The 16,802-nt window shown below is 48.5% G+C and overlaps 8 protein-coding genes across 8 annotated transcripts; 4 read left to right on the forward strand and 4 right to left on the reverse strand.

Moving 5' to 3' along the window:
- Window positions 1-750: 750 nt before the first annotated feature.
- Window positions 751-1,386, forward strand: FVEG_01782 (hypothetical protein; the record flags this gene model as incomplete). Its single annotated transcript, XM_018888776.1, has 1 exon — window positions 751-1,386. The coding sequence occupies one exon, from the start codon at window positions 751-753 to the stop codon at window positions 1,384-1,386; it is 636 nt and encodes a 211-aa protein (XP_018744788.1).
- Window positions 1,387-1,488: 102 nt separating this feature from the next.
- FVEG_14926 (hypothetical protein) lies at window positions 1,489-2,778 on the reverse strand. Its single transcript, XM_018903960.1, has one exon. The coding sequence runs from the start codon at window positions 2,447-2,449 to the stop codon at window positions 1,556-1,558; it is 894 nt and encodes a 297-aa protein (XP_018744787.1). The 5' UTR covers window positions 2,450-2,778; the 3' UTR covers window positions 1,489-1,555.
- A 1,178-nt stretch (window positions 2,779-3,956) lies between these two features.
- Window positions 3,957-6,577, forward strand: FVEG_01781 (acetyl-CoA hydrolase). The gene is made up of 4 exons (XM_018888775.1): window positions 3,957-4,255; window positions 4,389-4,629; window positions 4,755-4,892; window positions 4,958-6,577. The coding sequence occupies exons 1-4, from the start codon at window positions 4,104-4,106 to the stop codon at window positions 6,005-6,007; spliced, it is 1,581 nt and encodes a 526-aa protein (XP_018744786.1). The 5' UTR covers window positions 3,957-4,103; the 3' UTR covers window positions 6,008-6,577.
- Window positions 6,578-6,971: 394 nt separating this feature from the next.
- On the forward strand, window positions 6,972-8,716 carry FVEG_01780 (hypothetical protein; the record flags this gene model as incomplete). The annotated part of the gene is made up of 2 exons (XM_018888774.1): window positions 6,972-7,822; window positions 8,203-8,716. 2 exons carry the CDS (start codon window positions 6,972-6,974, stop codon window positions 8,714-8,716), a joined length of 1,365 nt encoding a protein of 454 aa, XP_018744785.1.
- A 131-nt stretch (window positions 8,717-8,847) lies between these two features.
- FVEG_01779 (hypothetical protein) lies at window positions 8,848-10,478 on the reverse strand. Its single transcript, XM_018888773.1, has 2 exons — window positions 10,194-10,478; window positions 8,848-10,146 (listed from the first exon to the last, which is right to left on the reverse strand). The coding sequence occupies exons 1-2, from the start codon at window positions 10,366-10,368 to the stop codon at window positions 9,029-9,031; spliced, it is 1,293 nt and encodes a 430-aa protein (XP_018744784.1). The 5' UTR covers window positions 10,369-10,478; the 3' UTR covers window positions 8,848-9,028.
- A 1,905-nt stretch (window positions 10,479-12,383) lies between these two features.
- On the forward strand, window positions 12,384-13,184 carry FVEG_01778 (chitosanase; the record flags this gene model as incomplete). Its single annotated transcript, XM_018888772.1, has 3 exons — window positions 12,384-12,482; window positions 12,529-12,873; window positions 12,924-13,184. The coding sequence occupies 3 exons, from the start codon at window positions 12,384-12,386 to the stop codon at window positions 13,182-13,184; spliced, it is 705 nt and encodes a 234-aa protein (XP_018744783.1).
- A 386-nt stretch (window positions 13,185-13,570) lies between these two features.
- FVEG_14925 (hypothetical protein) lies at window positions 13,571-14,348 on the reverse strand (the record flags this gene model as incomplete). Its single annotated transcript, XM_018903959.1, has 2 exons — window positions 13,571-14,271; window positions 14,324-14,348. 2 exons carry the CDS (start codon window positions 14,346-14,348, stop codon window positions 13,571-13,573), a joined length of 726 nt encoding a protein of 241 aa, XP_018744782.1.
- A 539-nt stretch (window positions 14,349-14,887) lies between these two features.
- Window positions 14,888-16,666, reverse strand: FVEG_01777 (hypothetical protein). Its single transcript, XM_018888771.1, has 3 exons — window positions 16,404-16,666; window positions 16,040-16,353; window positions 14,888-15,986 (listed from the first exon to the last, which is right to left on the reverse strand). The coding sequence occupies exons 1-3, from the start codon at window positions 16,575-16,577 to the stop codon at window positions 14,948-14,950; spliced, it is 1,527 nt and encodes a 508-aa protein (XP_018744781.1). The 5' UTR covers window positions 16,578-16,666; the 3' UTR covers window positions 14,888-14,947.
- Between the last annotated feature and the right edge of the window lie 136 nt (window positions 16,667-16,802).

The raw sequence follows: 16,802 nt of genomic DNA on the forward strand, positions 1-16,802 counted from the left end.
AACTCCACGAGCATCTCGAGGAGGGCGACGTAATGGAAGATGGTGAGATTCTAGAGGAATACGAGGCCGTGGATATAGGGGATTGGAAGAAGAAATCACGGAGACTGGCGACCAGGGAGTGAGGCGGCGAGGATTGTGATGCGGATCTGGCAGATGAGGAATAGGCTTAGCAGCGTTGAGGAATACCCAGCCAGGAGTACGTGATGTTAGCTATTACGATAGCTTTAGCCAGACAATTGATCTCGCAGTTAACCCTAATCGTACGCATTAGCAACATTGACGGTTTCATTAACTAATCTAGCTCAAGAGTTGACCAGGAGAGTTTCGACTGAACCGTGAATGAGACTTAAAGGTTTGGATCACTTTGGAGAGGCGAATCACAGACCCTTCTTTTTGCGCTGAATGAAAACTCGGGGAGTTGAAAGCCGTGAGTTTCGTATCGACTAGAAGGATAATCACAGCCAAATTGACGTTTAAACGATGTAATCACCTTCGAATTACCCCCTGAATAAGACGCGAAGTGTTGTTAGATGCTGATCAGAATGGTATATGCAGTCCTCTGTTCCACCGCATCACTCTCAATCCCCTCAATGCGATAGTTATTCATGAGCAGTTCGCTCACAGGAATAGGTAATATAAGGATGCTTTGGGCGCCGTACCAATGTACTGGTCCATCAACACAAGAATCACATTGCAAGAAAGACACTATATCATCACAACAACACTTTCACTACAACAAACTCAAACACTATGTCAACCCAACAATCCCCTGATGAGGAGGCCCGCATGGTCGCTAAGATCTACTCGACCCCCTTCTACAAGAAGGTCAATGATCTCGCACGCAATACCGCTGGTACTGTCTATGATCCCAGGATGGGTCCTCCCCCTCCATCCCCACCCCTCAAGGAATTTTGTCCTATTCCTCCAAGCTCTCAAACTCAACGACCAGACACCCCCCGCCCAAATGAAACCTACATTGACAATACACTCATCCCTGGCCAGACAGTTGTCAACGAGAAGTGGGATGAGAACCTGGAGCGCGTCTTCGGCGGTATATACAGTCGAAGGGACTGGAAGGACCTAGCAGACATGACGGACAAATGCTGGAAGCACCTCCGCAAGCAGAAAAACCGAAACCAGAGGCTCGATAAGTGGAATTTGGACGAGATTGAGCGCTACGGGAGACTCTCGGTATGGGGCGTTCATCGAGATGTGATTGCAGCGCTCATAGGCTTGCCGGTGAATGCGAATTGGACTTCTGCAGAGGTTGATCACTTCGAGGCAGCTATTATTAACGAGTCGAAGTATATTCCTGTGACACAGCAGGAGGCTCGCGCCAATCTTGAGGAACGTCAGAAAGAGCTCTCTCCCTCTCCGGAAATGTGAGCGAGCCGCGCATGCACTGCAGGGGGATTGAGAAAGGGATTAGACGAGCGTGATGGCCTATGGCTTAACACAGTGGGATAGGAAGACAGAGTTTTAGACTAATGGGATGCCGGAAAGGCAAAAATAGACAATTAGACTGTTTCTTTGACTTCAAGCAACTTGCTTCCAACTATCCCTCCAGAAACGACTCTGATGTCGCCGACGCCTCAGAGTCTGAATCAATGTCTTCCCGCATTTCACGTATCTCCTCGCACATCACCTCACACATCTCCTTGACGCTGGCTTTCAGCTTCTTCATCTCCTTTTTCATCTCCTTAGTGCTGTTATCAGTACTGCCGGATCCCTCTCGGATACGCTTACTTCGTTTCCTATGCCCACAGTTGTCGAAGACTCCTAGCCCTTGTATCTCCTCCTCTGTATCCTCCTCTGTATCCTCCTCTGTATCGCGTGGCCTCTTTCTGCCGTTACCAGCCCGCCTGGATCTCTCCTCCTGAGGAGGACTACCCTGAAACGCAGGCTCAAAGTCTTCATCTTCAATTCCTCCCGATACGTATGTCACCCCAAAGGGCCCCAATGCGTTCTCCTGTATCCTATAAGGAGCCTCAGTACTCCTATACAGAGCCCCGGTATTCCTTCCAACACTGTGGAATGCCTCTGCTTGGAACGGATTCACAGCACTCCTATAATGAGTGTGGATCCCGCTTGCAAGACTGTTGAATGCCCCTGCTTGGGATGGGCCCCATTGCTGCCCACATCCAAAGCCTTGTACACCCCCCAGCCCATGTATCAATTCCAATCTCCTCTTTTCATCCTCCGTCCATTGGCAAATCGCTCTGAAATCCACGCGTCGACTGTTTCCGAACGGCTGGCCCAGTAGAACTAAAAGGGCGAATGCTGGTAGTCCCCAGGCTTGTAGCCTCGCAGCCCTTTCCTCATCCACAGCATTCCAATGCTTTTGTGACGGAATAGAATTGTCGGTCTCGTAACGATGTAAGCACCAGTCTATCATCATTGACATATTGAGCCAACCGCTGTGGGATAGGGGGCTGAGGACGCGTCGCATGTTCTGTTGCTAGTTCACATCGACTCGCCAGTCTGGAGAAGCCATATCTGATGATGTTGTTAGAATGTGCGTATGGGGTTTCCTTGTAGAAGATAGATATGGCGGAGTAATGGTTGATGATGGCCGTGATGATGATGATTGAACTGAATGCTTGTCTGGCTGAGAGGGGTAGCATAAGGAACCCATCGTGCCTGGACCGCACTTGCTTGGTTGACGGAAGTCAACATTGTGAGCTTGAAGCAAGTCTTAAGGTCTATTAAATCTGTACTGAAACAGAAACCTGACTGTGTGGCCTTGCATCAGGGAGCAAGAAAATACCAGACCTTGGTATAAGGTGTTAAAATAAACTTGGTGGAGAGTATCCCAAGTCTATACTCAACTTGGTCTAAACTTGAGTTAAGTTACCTAAGTCATTTTGTCACCTAGGATCAAGATCCCGAGTTTTCTTTCCTCCCCTAGCCTTGGTATAAAGCCTCCGAGCATTCAATTGAGGTGCGAGAGATAATCGCTACCCATGCAAGGGTGACGAAGAGCAAGTTCGACACATATCAAGACACTAAATTTGCGCAAGTGTTTCCATTGGCGAGTCAATTCTTGGAATTTACAGTACAGTCCAATGTTGAACCTGTCACCGAATGCGCACTCCATACTTTTACCCCAGATCTTACCCTTGTCCCGACGAACCTAAGGGTATATTCAAGCACGGTGATTCGAGAATGATTTACCGACCACATTTTCCGGGGTAAGTCAAAACGGCACCGAGACGCTAGACCCCGGATGAAAAAGAAGCGCCGTCTTGATTACGGGCTGTTCTAGAATTTCCATGGCTTGCGATCTGAGTGTGTTTGTCTGTTTTTGGAGGCTGATAACCGAGTGATGCCGATTGTGGTCTGTGCTCATCTCGGCCGGGCGGAAGATGGGGCGCATGGGGTTTTGGAGTTGGAGAAGATGGCGGGGATCCACAGTACGGACTCGGAGGTCCTCGACGGCGGCGGAAGAGCCGGTGTACAATTTCAGTTGAGAGGCTCACCGGAGAAGTATTTCACATAATGGAGATTAATAGAGATATCATCAGATCAAGAAAGTCTAGGTGAGCAGTTGTGAGGCCACAAGATACAAACTTCAGGATGTGTAGGAGAATCAGGCCACACGCACCTATTGCCTAATAGTGTCATGACCGATGCACTTCTCCTCTCGGCAACGTCGGTAGATCTGGAGATCAACTCCATCAGCCAGTTATTCTCTCTACGTAGGTTACAATGTCTCTCCCTATGATACAACGGAATTGCAAATCCGGTGCTTGGCAGAACTTCCCTTGTCTCCGCGTTGTACCTCTTTGCTGAACCAAGAGGCACAACGGTACCTGAAAGCAAATTTGGAGAAAGGACACGCTGAAGCGTCCACTATAACCGACGGGCCAACCACTGAAAGGGATGCATCCCCGCTCTGAGGACTCAGTGGGTTTCGGTGATCCACCCCTCGTCACCGTCACCAAGCCAATTGAGCGACCTCCACTAACCAAGGTTGGAGCTGTTCTCTTTCTTCCCTCTTATTTATCCTTTCCTCCTCCTCCTCTTTTTTCACTCTTCCTCTCTGAACGGAACAATCTCCCCTCTTTCTTCTCTTTTTTGGTATATTTCGCTTTCAGATCATCATGGCTTCACCTGTTGCTTCTGCCGCCCTCAAGGCACGCGTTCGCAATCCCGCTATGCTTAAGAAGCTTGCGCGACCTGAGGATCTGATGCACCACTTTCCCAATGGCTCTTATATCGGCTGGTCTGGCTTTACAGCTGTTGGATACCCCAAGTACGTGAACTACCCTCTCCTGCACAATTGACTACTCTGCAATTACTTCGAGTGTCGAGTTTCAGACTCCGCACCGGCTATTATCGTCATTACCCGAGCTTGGCGCAAACAATGCAACTGACAATCGCATCAGGAAGGTTCCCGCTGCTATGGCCGACTACGTCGAGCAGAACAACCTCCAGAGCAAGATGAAGTACTCCCTGTTCGTCGGTGCCTCGGCCGGTTCCGAGACGGAGAACCGATGGGCTGCTCTCGACATGATCAACCGACGAAGCCCTCACCAGGTCGGCAAGGACATCGCCAAGGGAATCAACTCTGGACGAATCAACTTCTTCGACAAGCATTTGTCCATGTTCCCCTCTGATCTCGTCTATGTACGTAACCGCAAAAGCGCAGAATGGAAATTTGTTGATTGCGGCCCCACCATTCGGCCTCGCTTTAATCTCCCACCGAGCTATTGCGGCTCCGATAAGACAATCGGCTGACAATTTGACTCTAGGGCTTCTACACCAAGGATCGATCAAACAGCAACCTTGATGTCACCGTCGTGGAAGCGACAGACATTCTCGAGGATGGCAGCTTTGTTCCCGGTGCCTCTGTTGGTGCTACTCCCGAGTTGATCCAGATGGCTGACAAGGTACGTCACCGCCAAGCTCAAGCCCGCATCGCCAACTTTTAGTTACTGACAATTGCGCTTGGTAGATCATCATCGAGGTCAACACCGCCATCCCCTCTTTCAAGGGTCTCCACGACATTACCTTCACCGACGTCCCTCCCCACCGCACTCCCTACAACATCACCGCTGTCGAGGACCGCATTGGTTCCCCCTCAGTCAAGGTCGACCCCTCCAAGGTCGTCGCTATCGTCGAGTCCGATTACTGGGATGCCACCGGCCCCAACGCTGATGCCGACGAGTCATCTCGCCGGATCGCCGGCCACCTGATTGAGTTCTTCGAGCACGAGGTTGCCCAGGGCCGCATGCCCGCCAACCTTCTGCCTCTCCAGTCCGGTATCGGCAACGTCGCCAACGCTATTGTCGGCGGTCTCAACGAGTCCAAGTTCAAGAACCTCAAGGTCTGGACAGAGGTCATCCAGGATACTTTCCTCGATCTCTTCGACTCTGGAAAGCTCGACTACGCTACTGCCACCTCAATCCGCTTCTCTCCCGATGGTTTCAAGCGCTTCTACGATAACTGGGATGCCTACGCCGACAAGATCCTCCTCCGAAGTCAGGCTGTCTCCAACGCTCCCGAGATCATCAAGCGTCTGGGTGTTATCGGCATGAACACCCCCGTCGAGGTCGACATCTTCGCCCACGCCAACTCCACCTGCGTTAGCGGAACACGCATGCTCAACGGTCTCGGCGGTTCAGCCGATTTCCTCCGCAACTCCAAGTACTCCATCATGCACACACCATCCAGCCGACCCTCCAAGACTGATCCCCACGGTGTGTCCTGCATCGTCCCCATGGTCACCCACGTAGACCAGACCGAGCACGATCTTGACGTTATCGTCACTGAGCAAGGTCTTGCCGACGTTCGCGGTCTCTCACCCCGTGAGCGCGCCCGCGTCATCATCAACAAGTGCGCGCACCCCAAGTACCAGCCCATCCTGAGCCACTACTTCGACAAGGCTGAGTCGGAGGGTCTGAAGAAGGGTATGGGACATGAGCCTCACCTTCTCTTCAACGCTTTCGACCTGCACAAGGCTCTGGCTGAGGAGGGTAGCATGCTCAAGGTCAAGCCTTGGTAAGAAATTGGCTATATCTTAATGAAAGAGGGGGAAAAGAACGAAAGAAAGGGCGGTTGTACTGATATGAATGACATTTTGCGTAGCTATTTTTTTGGGATATGTTTTTGTTGGTCTAAATAGATGATTTGGATGATAATTCCCCAGCAATTGAGCATTGAAACCTTGACCATCTGGATTGATCATTGAAGTGTGACATCATTGTTGGATTGTCTGTGCTTAGCGGAGTCGGGGTGAGTTCTGGGTCCGACACTTTTGTGGTGGCTTGAGCTTGGAGATGGAGGGTTGTCGGGGGTGCGGACAGATCTCCGTTCACCTGATGGACTTGCTCTGTAACTAGTTCACAGCAGGTGTTTGGAAGATATTTTTCGTCTACTTAATGTACTACAATTGTCTTTAATTAGATTTTGGGGAACAAAGGTTATTACAACTTGATAATGGCGTTGAGCCAAAATGTGCCGCCATAGAGATGGCCCGGTTAACTTGGCGAACATCAAGGAAGCTGACCTTATGAAGAAGATTGAATAGACCTCTTAAATTATATACGTAATAAATTTGTAAGCTTTTCAACGCATCGTTTATAACTATCCTTAATTAATTTAATTTCTTATCTCTTTTACATCCTAGATTGGATATCTCTCCTACAATCTCACAAGTACAGGGTATTCCCAGCCAGCAATCAATCACCGTTAACAGCATTTAAAGAAGTATTACCGTTCAAGTACTTATGCATGGTTTCAGAGAAGACCAAGCTCTCATTGTTCCAACAGATACGCAACGCGCCTTTGCGTATATCTTTCAGCTTTGCCTACCTTCAACCTCATTGGCTTCTTCGATACTGCCTTGTCTAACTCAGCTTTAGCGCCGAGGCGTTTTCGTCCTCGCAAGGCATAATCAGTTCTTCATAACAACTTCAAACTAATAACAACCGGTTCAACTTTACATATGAGACTCAAACCTCGAATGAATGGCAAATGCAACGGAAAGCCTCAACCGCTGGGCCCTCGTCTCCTCTCTCTACGGCCCCGGCACCTTCTGGAGCTGGCTCATCATCGTAGCCTCTGTCTTCACAAGCTGGACCGTCAACCCAATCACAAAACGATTGGACTCAATCACAAACGACACAATCGCCGCGCTTACACTGCCTGTGGTCGCAGCTGTAGATGCACTCTACCAACTTGCCAAATATGACCGACCTGACCGTCCACGATTGCTTTTGAGCGATTCACCAGAAGATATCCAGCTCGTCGCTGCGCTTGAGGCCCCGCTTGCTATCTGTGAAGTCTACGTTGTGCTGGCGATTTTCCTGCATAGCGCTGCGTCGAGGCGACATCAGTGGAAGAGGGTGGGCTGTGTTACTTTATCGACTCTTTTGTGCTTTTCGCCGCAGCTGGTTATCTTCTTCACATACCCTGATCTCCCTGTATCAAGAAGCACTTTCGCTCGACCATTTCTATTCAACTTTGTTATAGCGCTGGGCTTCATATCGGGGATCATGGCCATCATGACAGGAGTGTCCATTGTTCGGACTGTTGTTGTCACCGTGTATCGCAGAGCTAAGCCTTCCAGCAGTGAAGACCAAGAGAAGCCTATAGAGAGGCGCAGCGGATTCGAGAAATGGTCGAATATCTTTGCAGCAGTTCTCATCGCAAGTATCATCTCATTTGTTAAATATGGGTTTGTTGGCAACACGATGGCCTTTGCTATGGGCGTGCTCGGATATCAAACTCGCATGATAAGATTTATGCCCAAGAGTAACGTCTGTCTTACGGATTTGGATCAGATTGTTGCGTTGGCAGGCGGTGCCTTTACGCTTTTGTTCAGTATATATGATGCTGCGAAGGGTTGGCGATCTTCATCTCGCGCTGACATTGGAAACCATAGCTAGGCCTGTGCGAGCCATCATGTTAATACAGTTTTGGGTATTTCTTGGTGTCCTGGAGCGTCCACATGAATAACGTTGGATGGGTTCTCGGGCTTACATGAGATCTAGGGGGTCAAAACTCTATTTGGCTTGGTAATATTAATAAAGAACGTCACTGCTGACAGAAGTCCAGCCTCCGATCTGGATCTTTTATGACACGAATTACTGAGATTGCCAAAGTTTCATCAAGCCCCAGCAGCAATGAAGCTCTATGACGCCCCAGCATCCAACCCAATGGTTGTTCGCCTCTTCGTACTTGAAAGAGGTGGCATAGGCAGGTTCCCGCGCTCGTTCTCGACAATGGCTTTGTACTCACGGAAGTAACCGTCATCTGCGAGTATCTCGATGAGATAGCCCGGGGTGGCATATCACTCTTTGGCGAAACACCCCTCGAGCGTGCCGAAACACGCATGTGGCTTAGACGAATGGATCTCGAAATCGCACAACCTGTCATATCATGGGTTCGTAATGATCCGGGCACTGCAGACTTCTATATAGGACATCAAATTCCTGATCCGGAAGCGAGATTGGCACAGAAGGTTACTATTCAGCAGTATCTGAACCTGTTGGATGAGCAGCTGGAGGGAACGAAATATTTTTGCGGCGAGAGGTTTTCGGCGGCGGATATTCACTTCTATAGTCTGATGAAGGGAAAGACTACGGGTACGGCGCCGTGGATACTTCATCCCGGGAGGAAGAATGTTGTCGGATATTTTGAGAGGATGGATGCTAGGGAGGCTAGCAAGAAGGCGCTGGAGGTCTTTGGAGCCAGACTTGAGGCTCAATAGACGAGTCCGATGGAACAATTCTAAATAGGTGTTCAAACCTCTAAGAGCAAGTACATGAGACATATATTCGTGACCTCAAAGCCGACCATTCAGCCGATCGACATACGAATAAGCAATATGAAAGCCCTAGAGGCTCTTGAGATATCGTGTGATAGCGTGCAAGGAGCGGAAAGGAAACTTAGAATATCCTTTATCCAATCGAAAGACTCAGGTAAATTTATTATAGACTGAGTAGATCTTTGGACTGCCTAGTTTAGTGCCAACAGCTTTTCCTGCAGCCCCCGAATCTCGGCAAGCAACAACAGCCTAAATCTATCGATAACCAGCACAAACGTCTTGATAGACATTCTTCTCCAGACCAGCAGCGTCAGTAGGAATGTAATTCAGAGACGTCGCATAAGAATACGTCCATCTCGGATCATTCGTCTCCGTCTTCCAAGTCCAGTAAATCCACCCCGCCATACCAGGCTTCTCATACAGCTGCTGCTGAGCCGTAAAGAACTTGTTAAAGAAAGTCTTATCATGCCAATCAGCGTTAGAAGTCATACTCCATTCACCAGTGAAAGTAAAGTCCTGGCCGCTAACGAGGCGAGAGTCGGTGCAAGCGCTGTGCATGAGCTGGTATTGATCGCCATTGTTGTTGCCCAGAGCAAAACCGATGTAGTTGTGGTCGTCGAAAGCAGTGTAGGGGTCGTTGGCTACGGAGGATACGGAGCGGGGGTTTCCGGAGTCCCATTTGCTGGACATGAACTGAACGTGAAGTTTCTTGTTGTCAGGGACTTTGAGAGAAGCTTCGGTGTCGCGAACGGCTTTGAGGGCGGCTGGGTAGTATTTCTGGATCAAGCCTGGGTCCTCACCGGGAGCAGGATATCGGTTATTCGCATCATGGCGAGACACAGGCTCGTTGAGGACCTCGATCACGCCAACGGTTGAGTAGGCAGAGTTGGTGTGAATGCGGTTCGTCATCCAAGCAAGCCACTTCTGCGCACGACCAAAATTATAGTCGTTAAAGAAACCAGCTGGTTTGTTGTTCTGGCCAGTGAAGACATCTTCCTGCTGACCACCCGGAGCACCGTGAAGATCAATAATGACATAGATACCAAGATCAGCAGCCTTTTGGACCACAGCATCGAGGTAAGGCAGCATGCGGTTGCCATCAGCGAAAGGCTCGCTTGCTTTGTCGACGATATCAGTGTAGGACCAGTATCCGATAGGGATTCGGATGGTGTTGAGTCCTACGTCATGGACTGACTGCACAGTTGCGGGGTTGATCCAGTTCTTCCAATGCTGCTCAAAGCGACTGTTGCCAGTTTCGCGGTTAGATCCTAGATAGTGATCACGCATGCAGTCGAACTCGGAGGCAGAGTCGCCGCACTTGAGGACGTTTGCCCATTCATCTCGCTGCATCCAGGGCTCGCAGACAAGCCAGCCTACAGTTGTTAGTAGATTCGCCATGAGAGGGATATTGAAAACTTGCCTCCAAAGTTGACTCCGCGGATCTTGGTTACACCGCTGGGCAAGTTTGGTTTGAAGCGTTTCCCGAGCTGTTCGTGGCGAGCAGTCTGGTTGAAGGCAGCTAGGTCGTGCTCATGGGGAAGCCATGCTGAGGCTGAGCCAGCGAGGATCAAGGGAAGAAGGGTAGAGTAATGCATCTTGTTCAGAGGCCGTGCGAAGATGGTGAGCTGTGGTCGAATAGCACTAGACTCTCACATTGGATATATAGTCCGAGAGATATCTTTCGACTATAGCCTATTCATCTCAGCCGCACATGATGCCGATCATTTCAGACTCCGCTTATTTGTCTCAGTCTGCTTTCTCGCCATTTCTTTCCCTCGACTTACTGCATAGGGCCAGCTGATCAGGATATTGAGGTTATTCGGCCCGTTAAGCTGCATCAAATTACCCCGGATCGTGCCATTGCGGAAGGTCGAGGCTATTGAGTAAGCGGGCATTTCAACCTGTGGTGAGACCTCGTGCACTCATGATACCTCAAGGATGAACTGATTTACAACGAATGGATACGGATTTCCCTTTCCGCAATGAACTACCGGGTCTAATATCTATAGCGTGCTCTGTATTCCTCACACTAGTTCATCCCTTCGAATTTCGATCCACGTTTCGAAACGTGCTTGGGTATGGATGTGGGATACTCGATTGGGCTAGCTTCACCCCAGACTGAACTAAGAAACAGGAGGATTTCAGTAGTTTCGGCATTAAGACCGGACAGTCATTGGCTATTAACTGCAAAGAATATGCTACGTTACGAATTATCTATTGATGGCATCGAACGCAACCTTGATGATCAGGCTGGGCGGCCGACCCCAGGGGAACTATTGTGCGGAGAGACAATGGAACTTCCTCTTTGAGCAACGATCATACCACAAGGATCATCATCCCGCATATAGATTGCCGAGTGGAGGCCGACGTTACATCAGAGCCGGCCTCTCCGGATTTCTTCATACTGACTTTATTACCCGCCTAGGTACTCCGTAGTCTACCTCTGAATAGTGAAACCATGTAAGCATAGAAATGCAATCCGGATTGCCAAGTCGGGACTTGCCGAGTGAATGGTTTAACGGTAGAACGGTTTAGACTTGTACTTGCTTTTCAACCCTAAGAAGAAATACAGGGGTATGTTGAATTGCCTAGACGAGTCAGCGGCCCGCTCGTAATGTTACGGGTAAGATCAAATCAGGATGAGGTTTTTGGGACTCTGATTTCTACCCATATATCTTTAGTTGCTCTATTGAAACAAAAAAAATTTCTGATGCTTATTAGAAGAGTTTCAAGTCCAGGTTGATGGAAGTAAGAATATTATTTTCTTACCATTCATTTAGCTGCCTTGATTAGCTCTAGACTTATAGCTTGGAATTCCTCCCATAGCTTATATTGAACTGGCTGAGACATATAAAGTGAAACCATTGCCGAGGAAGGATGATCGCCCTAGCGGCATTTGGTGTCATCTGATGAGCTAAGGTGGGAGAAGAACCCGTAACTTTAGTTGAAGGATCAACTACTGCAGATTGAAGGCTCAACTTCGAACCCAAGGATCTTTACACTCCCACGACCATCGCTAAGGCTTATCGGGCCTTCCATCAATAAACTGTTCAAGAACTTGGCCATTGTTTCATGATGCAAGCGAGTACAATTGGAGGCCTTCTTTAAGGTGCAAATTGCTATGGCCTATCACTTGAACGAGCGTTGAGGGGATGACCTCAACGATGAGATCTAATTCGCTTGTAGCCATGCTAGGCACTTTCCCTTTTATGAGGAATTCGTGCCGATCAAAGCAAGCAAGCTGAAAGTACGGATTTACAAATCAGCGTGCTAGGGAATTTGCCCCTTGTCTATTTCCGTAGTGTTACCAAAGAACCCTGGGGACATGTTTTGACTCTCCTATCAAGGTTAAGTAGTCAGTAAGTCAAAGTACTTCAGGAGTTCGGCAGCTGGGACAGACCCGAGACCTGTCGATTAGAATAACATATGGAGAACTTGAGACTGGGGCAGAGTGTACTTCACACTTGTTGAAACATAAATGAGACTAGACTTAATAATGAATGAGAACATCAGATATAAAAGCTTCAGTCATCCTCTTTCAATTCTACGCAGAACCAGCTCTCAACTCTATTAAGTCAGTGATTCTATCGTGATATACCTAGAGACAACCATGCATTCTTATTCGCTTCTCACCACCCTGGCGCTGGGCACAGCAGCTTGTGCTTACCAGCTCCCCCAAAATCTGAAATCGATCTACGATAACCACAAGGTAAGTCTTGCCATGTCCTCCATAAGTATGACTCTAACGATAGTAGGCTGGCTCATGCTCCAACCGCCTTTCTGACAGGTTCCCGGAGGGTGCTAGATACTGCGGCGATATCTCAGGAGCTATATACCTCAAGGGCTCTAACGGGAACTACGACAATATGGACATCGACTGTGATGGAGCGAATAATCATGCCGGTGCTTGCTCGAACGATCCATCCGGACAGGGCGAGACTGCGTTCAAGGACACTGTCAATCAGTACGGCATCCCAGACTTGGATGCCAATGTTCATCCCTACGTGGTTTTCGGCAACGATGGAGCATCACCATCTTTCGACCCTACGCAACATGGCATAAAGCCACTGAGTGTCATGGCTGTTGTATGCAACGGCCAAGTGGCAAGTCTTCCACGATGAATTACAAAATTCTTGCTAACATTGTACAGCACTACGGTATCTGGGGAGATACCAACGGAGGTACCTCTACGGGCGAAGCCTCAATTTCCCTTGCTGAGCTTTGCTTCCCGAACCAGGGTCTCAATGGAGATAATGGACACGGTGAGAAGGATGTCCTGTATATTGCCTTCAAGGGTGACGGGGCTGTTCCTGGAAAGACTGGTGCTGATTGGAAGGCTTCAAACCGTGCTGATTTCTCGAAGAGCATAAAGGCTTTGGGAGACAAGCTGGTTGCTAGTCTACAGGGCTAAGGCGCCATTTCTATGAATGTACGTAGCGATGTGATGATCTTTTATAGCCCTTTCAGCCGTGTGATCGCTAGGTTCTCTCTGCCGGAATAAGCTCTCAGCCACAAGTCTCCCAATCGAATAACACATCTAGCTCACAGCTTAAACACTAATATACATATATAGACAAGACTCTTTACATTTCCCAAGTGCCTCGAAGAGGCCTCAGGATACTCCATCTCGACTATGTGGCTAACGATTTCACAAGTCAAATAGGATACTCAGCCGCTAAATTCCCTATGCTGACTTATACTCTCATTCATAGATGCTCATACGAATTCTACTTAGGCTATCTTTTCGGACCTTGATTTATTAGTGTTGTGTTGCTCTGTGGAGGTAGATATCGAACCTTAAAGTATTGTACACCCATTGGGACAGGTACTTTCGTCTTTGCTACCCTGGTTCTCCTGCTCTGCCCTAATCTCAGCTTTTACCGCCATGTATGTCTCCAACTTAGTCTTATCCTCAATTTTGTGTGTCACCTCCTCAGTCCGCGTGGCTATTCTCTCAGCTCTTTCGAATTTAACCCGTCTTTCATGAATATCCTGCGTGTTCCGCTCGACTAGCGTTTGTATTACGTCCTGCAGGTGGCGACCTTGAACCAACAGGAGAACCTGTGCATCATCTATGTCCTGGAGTTCAAGAGCGGCGATATTTTGTTGTAGTGATTGACTAGTGCGAAGGGCAGCACGTTGATAGCCATTCAGCCTGTCGATTGCCCATTCTTCCACTTTCATAATTTCTTGTTCCGCTTCTTGGCCTTCTTTGGCTTTCTCAATCAGATAGTGTTTGCCAGGAAGTACCGCCAATATGGAATTTAATAGAAGAGCCGCAACCGCAGTGAGTATGTTTGATGATAGTGAGGATGAAAGACTCAATATGGGGGACATAACAACGAGTAAGAGCGTTGCAAGCGAAAGGGCTACATCTGAGGCAACTCCTGCCTCACGGTCTCTGTTCTGAAGCTCAGTGCTGTAACAAAAAGTATACATTTCGTCAACAACAACCTGAGCTTCATGGATAGCACCCAAAAGATCGTGAATACATAGAGCTACAGTAATAGTGAGCCAAGACATGGGGCATGAGTTGATAGGAGAACTCACAGTGGTGCTGCAGCTCTCCAGTCATGTTATTTGAACGGTCCAGTATGAGACTGTAACCAACCCAGCCCATGGCCTCGTGGGTTGCCTCACTGATGGCTACTGATAAAAAATCCTATTCGATTTCATCTGTAGCACAGTGCATCAATCGTACTTTGTTGCTTGGAATTTGAACAGTGTCGAGTTAGAAACTCGAAATAAGCTTTAATAAGTCAGTGCGCGCTGCAGAAAGGCTTAGCATGCCCATTATCACTGTTTAATAGCGTAGTTACGCCCGAAACTAGAGTTGGCTTTATAGCAAACTTCTTGTCCTCGAGTGTGTTAATGCACGAACTGAGGCGTACTGGGAGGCTACAGCTGGTGATATCCTCATGATGACACAGCTTTCAGCCCTGGAGCGTACCGAAGATGTTTGGTACCAGTTGATGGAGGGAAGCGGATTGAGTCTTCAGAGCGTCGAGTTCTAAAAGTGTGGAGTTTCCAGGGTTGTGAATCTCATTGAACTTGAGCTTGCGTAGGTTATCAATAGTGCCTTGAAACTCTGAGATATGGTTTAATCATAAGATAGGTAGATTGAATTGACACTGTGCGTCGCTTACATGATGGTTTGGTGGCTATTCCCATAACCTACAGTCGGTTACTTCTCTCGACAGGTGTCTTCTGGTCATCATCTCTTGGAATGCTCTCCTCCTCGTCATGCACCCGAGCACCTTCAGGATCCAGTCCCCAAGTAACTATATCAGGGTATTTCCGTATGTAAAACCACATCCCCATAATAGCCACAATACTCCCAACACTAAATGCAGCAGCCAGCGGGAACCCAACCGGATATCTAGGTGAATCACTAACCCGCCAAGCCCGAAGTGGGATAGAAGCATGTCCAGCATAAACAAGCGTAACAGCGATAGCCACCAAGATAGATCTCACCTCCGGCTCTTTCCTCAATATCTCCGCCAACCACGCAAGAAGAGCATAGCCCCAAGCGGCCGTAGCAAAAGTGAGAAAATAGAAAGCCATGATGGTCTTCCACGAATCGGGCCAGCCGGAGAGAACCGAGGTTGCGATGAGCTGTAAAGTGGCGGCGCCAACACTGACTTGCCAGCGCCAGGCCTTCCAATCACTGAGTGCGTTGAGGCCAATGTTGCAGACTATGCTTATAGCGTAGCCACCAAGTGGGATAAGGTTGACGGTATAGACTGAGTAGCGGGGTGTTCCGTCAGCATTTTGGAGACCTTTGAGGAAGAGAAGAAAGTAGGCGTTTGCGCGCTGGCTCCAGGCGAATTGTAGATAGCCTGCAAGAAACATATAAGATAGGGGACTAAGGACGAGGAGTTTCATTTTTTGAACTAGAGTCCTGAAGGGGATGATTCTGGAGGTTTTGACGCCGCTCTCACTCATTCGAAGTCGACACAGCTCTCTCTCGGATTCCGAGAGCCAAAGAGCTCGAGTGATAGCAGGTGAGTCTGGTATGATGGCAAGACCGACGAGACCCCAGAAAATAGTCATTATACCGCTGATGATGAAGAGCCATTGCCAACCAGCAAGACCAGACACGCCGTTGAGGTTTCGGTAGAGGGCGGCTTGAACGATGCCGAGAAACATGTTTCCCGCGACGCCACTGACGCCAAAGATCGCCAGTCGCTTTCCCAACTCCTCAGGACGGTACCTAGAGGCTAGTTAGCCACCCACGAAGCACGAAGATGTGATTAGTGAACATACCAATTGAAGATCAAGTTCACGATACCAGGCCATGACGTGGACTCAAAAACTCCGAGGAAGAATCTCAGTGCAAAGACGGTCTTTGCATTTGGAGCCCTGTAGGTGAAGAGCGTGAATAAACCCCAGATGATTTCGCATAGTGGTAGGAAGAGAGATGGTCGAACGCGAGTTTGGATGAGTTGTGATGGAACGATAAAGAGAGCGTAACCGATGGAGAAATATGTCGTGAACTCTACCAATTCATTACCGTATAGTTTGAGATCTTCTTTCATTCCTGAGACATATGCAGCTGTAGTCGCAGATTGATCCATATCCTATAAAATCATCAATATCTTCAAGTTCACAGAAAACCATAGCTAAATACCTTGAAAAGGCCAGCGATGAACGCCCATACCAGCAACAAGCAGTCAAGCTTGAGCACCAGAACATGAGCCGGATTCTTGAAATAAGGATGGACCTTGGCCAACCACGACGTCGACTCTGCATACTCGACATTCTGCCTCTCCTCATCCGCAAAATCATTAGCTGGGGTCGACATCTTTGTTGCTTCAAAGACGGTTTAAAAGTAAAAAGAGGAGTTGAGAAATGATCGACACTTGGGGTCCTCTGGAATATTTAAAAAAATTCCCGCCCGCCACTTTTGATTCTAGGCTAGAGACGTTCTAGATCCCCGGCAAGTATCGTTCTCTCAGTGAAAAAGGCCAGCCATGACGAGCTTAGACTATAAATATCGCCAGATCACGAGTCAGTGATGCTAAGATCG

This window comes from Fusarium verticillioides, chromosome 6 (genome assembly GCF_000149555.1).
Source record: "Fusarium verticillioides 7600 chromosome 6, whole genome shotgun sequence".
In the NCBI taxonomy this organism is placed as follows: Eukaryota; Fungi; Ascomycota; class Sordariomycetes; order Hypocreales; family Nectriaceae; genus Fusarium; species Fusarium verticillioides.

Bases quoted from the DNA above. Each gene is read 5' to 3' on its own strand.
- FVEG_14926 (XM_018903960.1), bottom strand. From the start codon at position 2,449: ATGCGACGCGTCCTCAGCCCCCTATCCCACAGCGGTTGGCTCAATATG.
- FVEG_01781 (XM_018888775.1), top strand. From the start codon at position 4,104: ATGGCTTCACCTGTTGCTTCTGCCGCCCTCAAGGCACGCGTTCGCAAT. The intron at 4,256-4,388 runs GTACGTGAACTA...CAATCGCATCAG, and splicing joins ACAGCTGTTGGATACCCCAA to GAAGGTTCCCGCTGCTATGG. The intron at 4,630-4,754 runs GTACGTAACCGC...ATTTGACTCTAG, and splicing joins TCCCCTCTGATCTCGTCTAT to GGCTTCTACACCAAGGATCG.
- FVEG_01779 (XM_018888773.1), bottom strand. From the start codon at position 10,368: ATGCATTACTCTACCCTTCTTCCCTTGATCCTCGCTGGCTCAGCCTCA. The intron at 10,147-10,193 runs GCAAGTTTTCAA...TAACAACTGTAG, and splicing joins CCGCGGAGTCAACTTTGGAG to GCTGGCTTGTCTGCGAGCCC.
- FVEG_01777 (XM_018888771.1), bottom strand. From the start codon at position 16,577: ATGTCGACCCCAGCTAATGATTTTGCGGATGAGGAGAGGCAGAATGTC. The intron at 16,354-16,403 runs GTATTTAGCTAT...ATGATTTTATAG, and splicing joins TCATCGCTGGCCTTTTCAAG to GATATGGATCAATCTGCGAC. The intron at 15,987-16,039 runs GTATGTTCACTA...ACTAGCCTCTAG, and splicing joins GTGAACTTGATCTTCAATTG to GTACCGTCCTGAGGAGTTGG.